Raw genomic sequence first — 10,366 nt, forward strand, 5'->3', positions numbered from 1 at the left:
ATTTTCTATGATGGTACAGCTAATACATTGGTTGCATGTTAAGGTGTGATGATTCACAGGACTCCACAAAGGGGCCAAGAGGGCCGGTTTATTTGATGATCTTGTGCGAGCCCATACGCACGAGGGAGAATAAGTAACACCATATGGGTTGGGGACAAACTCGATCAACACTACATATGCTAGTGGTTCCTTTGTCTTGTGTATAGCTCTTGATGGATAGCTGTAGAAGAGCTATGGGACCATCTTGAGGAGGCCAAGTGCCCGATGTTCTAGGCTTGGTGCCTGTTATTGGATTGGGATGCAAAAGTCTGGAAGGGATGTAAAGGACTTCGATGCCTGGGGCTGTGCGCCTTAGTAGTTGTGGAGGGAGTGGGCCAGCCTTGCCAGATGCCCGAGGTCATTGAGTACCAGACCGGATGCCTGCCTTGGGGTAGATGAGGTCTGAGTCAGGCGCAAGCCTTGGGGCCAGCCTTGGACTAGGATACAGACCGGGTCAGGCTTAGCCTGGTGCCGAAAGTGGGAAAAAGGACAGAGATTCCTTGAGATTTCCCGGGGTGTTGGGGACTTTCGATGCCTGCTGGTTATACTAGTTCAGCAGAGGGTGTTGGCAACAGGAAGTAAATAAAATAATAAATAATAAATAATAAAAACAATACATAATACATAATTCAACATAACTTCGGGACGAAGTTCCTTAAAGGGGGAGAGTATGTAATATCCCTTCCCTTAATAATAAATAATAAATAATAATAATAATAAATAATAATAAATAATACAAATAATAAATAATAATAATATAAATAATAAATAATAAAACACTTAATAGTAAATAATAAAAATAATAAATCATAAATAATAAATATACAAGAAAATAAATAAAGATAATAAAAACTAAAAATAGTAATAACTATACTAAAACTCTAAATCAGAATAAATAGAAATAAAACAAGAAAACTATCAAAAAGAAGGAAATAAAACAAGAAAGCTAAAAATCAAAAGAAAAGTAAAGAAATAAAACAAGAAAGCTAAAAATCAAAAGAAAGTTGCATGTAGAAACATGGAGTGTGTGCATGTGGTTCCCCTTCCAATGTTGTTTTATTTAATAGATGGTGAGGAAGATGAGAGGATTCCGGCATTCCATTTTTCCAAGATTCTGTCTTTCATTCTCTTGGGAGAATGGTATACTAAGACCTAGAAGTCACTGGCAGTAGAACGTTGATTGAGGGCTCAGGGGTGGCCAGTTGTAGCAAGACATTGCACAATTGAGCCTACGGTTGGGTGGAGAGTCGTCCCCAAAACCTTGTTGCGGTAAGCCTACTTCGACCACAGGTAAACAGGTAAGCACTATTCATTCAATTTGCATTTAGTTAATTAAAATCATGGTTATTGGGCTAGGTAAGTGGCACTCTCATTTAAATTAACGTCAAATTAGATATTTTTAATTTTGGACTGTTACAGGATACGGGCATGTTAGGTCCCCATACTACCACTATAGCGCCTTATTGTTATTAGTGAAACCCCCTTATTGTTATTAGTGTGCCCATATAGTCCCCATATTGTTATTATTGTGTCCCATAGAAGCCCACTATTATTATTGTTGTGCCCTTACATTACTATTGTTATGTCGGTTGTGATTATATTGTGACCCCTTAGACTCCTATATATAGAAGGAGGTCTTGCCATTTGTATCATCCAAGGATTGTTCATTTGTGTAATGTAAAGAAGGCTTCCCCTTCGAAGAGGCTTATTTTGAAGACGTTGATCTATATCTTCTTCTATTTTGTGAGCTGGTTGCATAACATTCCATGTTTAGGCCTACTTTAGAAAGCCTATAAGCCAACTAATTTCAACATATATTAATGTGCGAACATAGAAAGAAAGAGTATGACTCTTTAATACTCCATAATTCTTCCAAGATGGGAAATAGTAGAAGGTTTATGCATGCTTGTTATTTTTTAATCCAGTTTACTACGAGCATTGAATCAATGCAAAATTGGATTTAAGAGCATCCTTTTTCCTTGGAAAAATTCATCATGTTTTTACATGTCATAATTTCATCTTGATTATTTTTACGTGGACCATATCCCATTTTGAAATTAAAAAAATGAGCGGTAGATAGAAACATAGAAAAAAATCCCTCGTTCCTGACACAGGGGTCACTAGAGGCATCGTTAAAAAAATCCCAAGGCTTTAAGAAGTCCAGATTCTCATCAACAATAATTTTTGGAGGGATTGTGCTTTTTTCTTGGTTAAAATGAGCGAGCTATTCCATACCTTCAGAAACAATATGCATGGGCTATGAGGGCTTGTCTAGGAAAATGGCCCTATGTGATATCTCTCTTGAGAAAATAATATTACGCTTAACCTTGTCTTAATAAAATTTGCAGTTGCTAACTTTAGCATATAGCTAGTGGTTGCATAGGGTCTATAGCACTATTTCCAAGTGATTCTTGTGCTATTGAAATGTCTTGGAATATACCAATATATCTTCTATAAATATCAGTACAAACATATCGAAAAAATTACTAAACACTATGTTCATCAAACACATGAAAGTAGCAAGTGAATTTGTAAGTGCAAATGGTAACATTGTAAATTTGTAATGCCCATATCTTCTTCCGAAAGTTATCGTGGGTATTTCTTCTTCCTTAATCCTTAGCTCGTCGTAATTGGATTTTAGGTATATTTAAAAAAAAATGTTGCTCCCTTGACTTGTCCAAACAAGTCATCAATCCTTGGAAGGGGATAGTTACTTTTAATGGTTAATTTATTAAATTGGTGGTAATCAATGCATAGTTTAAACATCCCATCCTTATTTTTAACAAAAAGAACTAAGGCACCAAATAATGACACTAAGCTAGATATACCTTTTATTAAGAAGTTCCTTTAGCTACATTTTTAACTCCACCAGCTCCGACACACTCATATGATATGGAGCCTTCGATACTCAAGCTTCTCTCAATACTTACTATATAGAGAAATATATCTCCCATTTTGGTTGTAGCCCTGAAATATCATCTAGAAACACATCTGAGTAATCTTGAATAAATTCTAACTCATCTACAGATATGTCTACTTTATTTCTTCAATGATTTCCCACTTGGATGGGAAAAATTTGGGATCCTTTTCTTGCAACGCTCTTTAGCTACAATGTTGATATTGGTCTCATAGAGATAGGCCTGGGTATGCCCTTTATAATTTGCACATCTCCATTTATGTTATCTAGGTGATATTTTTATTTAAATAGTCAACCATTTCTCAATTTCCATGTAGCCAATCCATGCCTATCAACATATCATAGGACCCCAAAGGTAATATATTTAAATTTATCGTAGTTTGATTCCCATTCAATGATAATCGACATGCCTTCACCCAATTTGACACTTTTCTTTTTGTTCCCATGGATAGCTGAATGAACCATGCATTAATTTACTTTTTAGACTTTAATTTACACTTTTCTACCACTTGGGGACTAACATAACTGATGCTAGTGCACATATATATCCATATAAAAATAAACTAGTTAAGAATAGTACCTTCGATTTCCACCATTATCGACTAATGTTATGCTTTACTTCCTTTCAACGTTGTGTTGATACTTGTTATATTTTTATCTATGTCATTAACTATAGAAGCTTATCTTAGATGTTTTAAGTTTTGCACACTTTGGTTGATGTAAGAAATTTTTTTGAATAAATGGGGTTCTTCGCAACCCCGACACCTTAGGCATTCTTTGTCATTTCCATTACCCCTTATTTTGGCTTTTTCTTCTTTATCTCTAAGGGGTTGATTCTCGGCTCTAGATGCTTGATTGTTAATTTTGTTCCAATTCTACCTCTAATTATTCTTTTGAGACTATTTAAATTGCCCTAATTTCCTACTCTTTTCTCCTTGCGTTATTCTATCTTTTTTCTTCTGAAACCAATATTTTTGGTTTTCATTTCTATTCTTGCCTATTGATAAAAAATTCGATTTCTTATAATAGCCTCATCCATTGTCTTTGGATTGTCATAATTTATTCTCTCCTTAAAAGAGAATGGTAGAAAATTTAAAATGCATTGTACTTTTTCCTTGTCATCCTTACGGTGTGGGACATAACACAACAAATGAGTAAACTTAGTTACTAGTTCATCCATTTTCATTTGCCCCAGCTTAAGGTCTTGAAATTTGTTAGCTTTATCATCAAAATAGAGTTCAGTTAATTATTTCCCCTTGAACAAATTCTAGAATTCCTCCAATCAACGTTCTTATTTTCTAAATTGTGAACTATCCTCATTTACTCTGACCATAAAGTAGCTTTTCCTTGTAATTGATACATGAAAAACGTGAACATAAACTATGTCAAAAAGTCATATACTTAAAAGTATCAATTAATATTAAAAAACAAGCTTCAACTGCTTCTTTCATCTCTCCATCAAAATTTAGGTAGCTAATTTTTTAGAAATCTACATGAAGTTCCACTTTATCACCATTCACTTTTTTTCTTGGATTGTGGAGGAGCTATGCTCCTCTTCTTTAGTAAACTTCTCTTGTTTTCTCTCAGCCTTTTCTTCAGTAGTTTTGCATTTAGATGTTTCACCCTGATTTTCCTCATCTCTAACTATATATATTTTCTCCGGGTTTGATTTATTAGTTAAGTTTTTAATTAGTTTTTCTTGTTTTTCAATGCCGATTTTAGTAATTGTTGATGCCCTAGACATAAATTTATCAATTTGTTTGTGGGTTCCTTATCATTTCCAACAAATCTTTGGTTGGTATGTGTTCTTGTTGTCGCAAGTGCACATAAAGCTCTTCTTCTCTAACATCTGTATTTTAGGGCTCTGTCATCTTGTTTGTCTTGCACAAGTCTGCTAATTCTAATGCTCTCTCTTTGTGTATGCGCGAGTGTAAATACAAATATTGTTAGTCTATAGAACTATATTCAGCTCAAAGGCCATAATATTGTAACCTTAGCTCTAATACCATCTATGACATTTCTCTCTCTCAAGGAAATAATATTACCCTTAATCTAAAATTTACATAATGTATAATAATTTTAGTTTTTAGAAAAGACAATTACACTATATGCTCAAACATCTTTTGTGACCACTTGTTTATCATTGATATTATTATTGATGTTTTAAATATGCATTGTAACCTTATTTTCCTATCATGGATGTTCTTTCCCTCCAATATTACACTCCAAGGTCCATGCATTTTCGTTTAGTTGACTCTACCATTATATATATAGTGTGTGCTTAGTTTTCCATTATGGTACATATTCAATTCATAATATTATGGTGATTGTATTCATGGCGACTAATTTTTTTTGCTAGTTTAACGGTACATAGCTCTTAGGCTCTATATATGTATATTATCACAAATATAAACCCTATGGTTTTAATCCATGTTTTCTTGCATTGGTTATGTTACAAGTTCTATTTCTAATTCTCTTAGTCTGAGACTTTAGGTTAATTAATATGATCAATACCCTCCGTTCGCGTGAACACATTATGCTAATAGCATGAGTCTTCAACTATCAATTATCATATTTCTCTATGGTCTAGAGGATGTATTTGGTTAAACTGGTTTCTATTGAAGAGAAAAGACACCAGTGACCTATCCACCTGCCACATCACTACATTCACACATGTTGGCATAGTTTGGCATCAACCTAGTTACTTATGTGGAAATCACCTTAGCTATTACTCTTAACACATGGGATTTAATGGTACTGAACAATCGAGATATGTAAGGAGGAGGTTAGAGTAGCCACCCTACCTAGTCTACATTCACACATATTGGCATAATTTGGCATCGACCTAGTTACTTATGTGGAAATAACCTTAGCTATTACTCTTAAGAGTTGAGATTTAATGGTACTTGATGAACAATCGAGATATATTGGGAGGAGGTTAGGGTCACCACACTACCTAGTCTCACTGACTAAACTTCATTGTTCATGTAGAGGAAATATCTCTACGTTATTTTTTTTTACTTCTTGTAAACCATAAGGGTTTTCTTCTAAAATTTGAGGGACAATAATTTCACCCCGGCAAAGATTCCTTTTATTAGCTATGCTAACTTCTCTTGCATCACCAACGCAGTCTTGTCCGTTCTTTTATTGTAATTTTCCTGACTAAAGTCCTTATATTTCCTTCTTGCAAAGTCATTACGTTCCATATTATTAAAATTTTCACCTATAAAATTGAATAAATTATAACCTTAGGGCAATTATTATTTGGCAGGAGGGCCGAGTTTGAATGTGAAGGGGGTTTCTATCGAGCATTTTCAGGTGTCGAGAGGACCAAATCTTCGAGGTAATAATTAACCCCTTGGATACCCAGCCCTGTCTTTGGAAATTTGTTTTATAAACTTTATTATTTGGGCTTTTAACTAGAGCTTTCTAATTGTAAGAAGATTATTATTCCATTGTGTCCTTTTTTTCTTCGCCAGAAATGGCATCGATTCCTCTACGTCAGGTACAGGTACATGAAAAGACCCTAACCTACGGGGTTCATATTCATTAACAAGGGTTTCTTTAGTTTTGAATCTTTATTATTCTCTTTTCCATAATGTAGGTATGCTTGAAGTTAGTCAATTTTTCTGGCACATGGTTGTTTGGCATGGATTCAGGTTCTTACATATTATTTTTGGTTGAATGCTAGTTTTTTATTTTGGCTTTACATCGGCTTTCACTGAATCTCTTATTGGTTATTTAAATTTTCCCCAATATATAGGGTCGGTCGTTGTGTGGCCGCGGTGTAAGAGAAGCTGTGAGGCTATAAGCCTCTCGTTCTATGCTATGAAAAGACGACCTGAATTTAACTATGAATTTATTTCTCATATCACTTAATATATTAAGTTCCCATGAGGTTTGACGGATCTAGGAACAACTACTTCCTCTGCTAATTTATAGAAGTCTTGTACATAATTTCTTTTGTGAGTCTGTCTCTATATACATGCATGGGTTCGACCCTACCCCTTTTTTTCTAAAAAGAATATATATATATACACTCTGCTTTTAAGAAGACAATGTCTTATTGCTTTTAATCTAAATAGAGATGGAAATCAAATCTCTCTTTTGATAATATTTATTATTTTATGTCGTAGAGGATACTTATTTATTAGTCCCTGCCCAGGGACTAGTAATCGATAGGTTGGATTGAAGCTTAATCCTCTATAATGCGTTAAGAAATCCCTATTTCTAAAATTACAAATGATCAATTTGAAGTGCACTGTCATAGATCTCGAAGCGAAACATCTCTCTGTGGCTAGGTATATCCACGGATATCTGGTAAAGTCAGAAAGCTAACGTTTTCATACTTTTTCCGAAATACCATCACAGGAAAAATTATTCCTTCAACTCTTAAACGCTTTGTTGTAAATCTCTGTGGAGGAATTAAGCAGCAGTTTCATTGTTTCCATTGTCAAATTTAATTAATTTTTTTTTTTCATCATAAAAATTGATTGATTTCACTATTTTATTGGTGTAAAAACGTTTTTAAGTAATTAAATAAAATTTTGATTATTTCAGTTGTAGAAAGTTTAATCATAATTATTTAAAAAATAGTTAATAATAAGTCAATTAATTTTTTTTTTCATTTTTTTATATTTATAAATTTAATAAAAATTCAAACATAAATAATTTTATTATAATTTAAATATATATAAAATAATTCTTCAAAATTTTTTATTTAATTTTAATCAAATTTAAGTCCCAAAAATTTTAATTCAAAATAATAAAAAAATAAATATATTTAGAAAACAGTTTTTGGGATTAATCACATTGTAAAAATTAGATTCATATTTAAAACCAACTAACTTAATTTTTCAAAAATTTCTATTTAATTTTAATCAAAATTAAATCTCAAAAATCTTAATCAAAATAATATATATATATATATGAAAATAATTCTTCAAAAAATTCTATTTAATTCTAATCAAAATTAAGTCCGGAAAATCCAAATCAATATAACAAATAAATAATAAAACTTGCAGCTTTCTAACCTACCAATTTTTCACAAAAAGCAAAGAGAGGAAGTAAACCGCAAGCTATTTTTCAAAAACATATCACATCGGGACATAACCTAACCTACTGAGCGAAGAAATAAAAAGTTTCAAATAAAAAATGTAAGCCACAAACCATTTTGGAAAATAGCATGACATCTTGCATAACCCTCCGAGACAAGAAACGGTAGAGCCTTTTCGCATTGTCAACCATTCTAGAGCACTTGAAAGTCTTTGTTTTAAATATTCTAAAACCCACAATGAAACCGAAAGTCTTCTTTTTCATTAATTATAAATCAATTACAAACACCATGCATGAACCATACACTCTGTCCCATGCTTTGCATTAAAAAAACTTTATATACTCTTCCCAGGAGTGAGCGGACCATGAACCAGTTAATGTTCTAGTTGTTCGGTGGTTATGCATGACTTTTAAAAGCTTCCATTTGCATATTCTAAATGTTCCTATTGTGAAACTCATATTTTCTTACAGTGTAACTCATATTTTCTTACCCCTAGAAATTCTATTATAATTCAGTTGTTAAATTAGCAGTTAAGATTGTTAAGATAATTATTACTAGTTATTCTCTGTACTCTGTGTATGCAAGTTGACTCATAACTCATTCAAAAAAACCACATTATCTATAATAACTCATTAATAATCCATAAAAACTCATTAATAATCCATAAAAAAAAAAACTTTCACTCCTACTCTATAAATCTTAAACTAATAAACTATTTCCTTAAATCCCAAAAAAAAACAAACTCTTAACCCATCAAAAAAATTAGGCCACCCTATAAATTTATTAATTATTAATATTCTATTGTTTGAGTTACCGGCACGTTCCATCAAACGCACGTTCCTAGGCAGTCCCCTCCGGATAAGAGACGGTCGCACCTGCCATTCTGGTAACTACACTCTCTCTCTACACGCTCTCTTACGCGTGAACGCGGTTTCCACACGCTATTCTGTTTAATATTCAGGCTCTGGCTATATATACAACACCACATCCCTACCATCTCCTCAATCTAATCTGCTCAGCAATTTGAGTCTCTGCGTCTCCTTTCATTCCATTGTGATTCAAGTCAATTCTCTTTTGATCATTAAAAGGGTGTACAGATCAGTTTCTGAATTTCGTCTCTGTCCATCGTATTTGAGATTTTGGAAAGGATGTCTGAGAATAAACACCAGCACCACCATCATTTCCACCGCCATCAGAAGGAGGAGAGCCAGAACGCGGCCCCAGAAGCGACGCCGTACGAGAAGGCGGTAAGGGAGGAGAAGCATCATAAACAGATGGAGCATTTAGGGGAACTGGGAGCAGTTGCCGCTGGAACTTTTGCACTGGTACTATTTATCTGTCCCTTATTCTGTAATTTTCAGTAAATCGATAACCTAGATCAACTGAAAAGATATATTTCCCAGGCTTATATCGTTTACCTATACAATTATAGGATTACTAATTAGGTTCTTTGGCATGCAGTACGAGAAACATAAAGCAACGAAGGATCCAGAGAACGCGCACAGACACAAGATTGAGGAGGAGATCGCAGCAATGGCTGCAGTGGGAGCAGGGGGCTACGTCTTCCACGAGCACCACAAAAAGAAGGAAGCCAAAAAGGAAGTGAAAGATCACCACTTCTAGCCACGTACCAAAGCAATTTAAATAATATTCATTCCTCCCTTGAAAGTAACTAAGGATGTTGGGCCTGATTTCAGCTTTCTTCGTTTGTTCGACCGTTCTGTGATCCTAATAAGCACTTTAATGTGACTAAGTATTAATACGATGGAACTGCTGTTACTAATCTATGTATGGATCTTCTGATTCCAAGAACACTATTTAAATTATACCCATTGTTGGGGTAATGTGTAGATCGTGTCTGGTTCTGCTATGGTTGGGGTTTGTATAACTATTTAAAATATACCTATTGTTGGGGTAATGTGTAGATCGTGTCTGGTTCTGCTATGGTTGGGGTTTGTATAAATTGTGGGCTTTGTGTGTTAATAATTGTAGATTAAGAAATCAATTTGAGTGTTCCGCAATTATTTGCCATATATTTTAATGCAACGATCCCAATTATTTGCCTTATATTGTATTGCAACAATCCTTTTAGTTAAAGGATATTGTGTGAACTATAATATGGGTGGGATTTTTTGTAAATTGATTTCAAACATCAAAATTTTAGAGGTTGGAATTGGTGATGGATTTGTTTTTTAATTGCATCTTCTTTTGTGATGTAACTTGTTTTTTATTGCTTGTATTCTTTTACACTAAGGGCATATGAGTGATGCTTCTAGAGATTTGAACACTCGTGGGATTTTTTTGCAAATAGATTCCAAACACCAAAACTCCAGAGGGAGAAGTTAGTGATGAAA

General features: G+C 33.8%; 1 protein-coding gene across 1 annotated transcript; it reads left to right on the forward strand.

The window, feature by feature from the left end:
- The first annotated feature begins 9,021 nt into the window (after window positions 1-9,021).
- LOC149201457 (abscisic stress-ripening protein 2-like) lies at window positions 9,022-10,121 on the forward strand. The gene is made up of 2 exons (XM_089399732.1): window positions 9,022-9,337; window positions 9,474-10,121. The coding sequence occupies exons 1-2, from the start codon at window positions 9,161-9,163 to the stop codon at window positions 9,633-9,635; spliced, it is 339 nt and encodes a 112-aa protein (XP_089255858.1). The 5' UTR covers window positions 9,022-9,160; the 3' UTR covers window positions 9,636-10,121.
- Window positions 10,122-10,366: the final 245 nt, after the last annotated feature.

This window comes from Pinus tabuliformis, chromosome 2_1 (assembly GCF_031772625.1).
Source record: "Pinus tabuliformis cultivar Carrire ecotype Pingquan chromosome 2_1, CPIR1, whole genome shotgun sequence".
In the NCBI taxonomy this organism is placed as follows: domain Eukaryota; kingdom Viridiplantae; phylum Streptophyta; class Pinopsida; order Pinales; family Pinaceae; genus Pinus; species Pinus tabuliformis.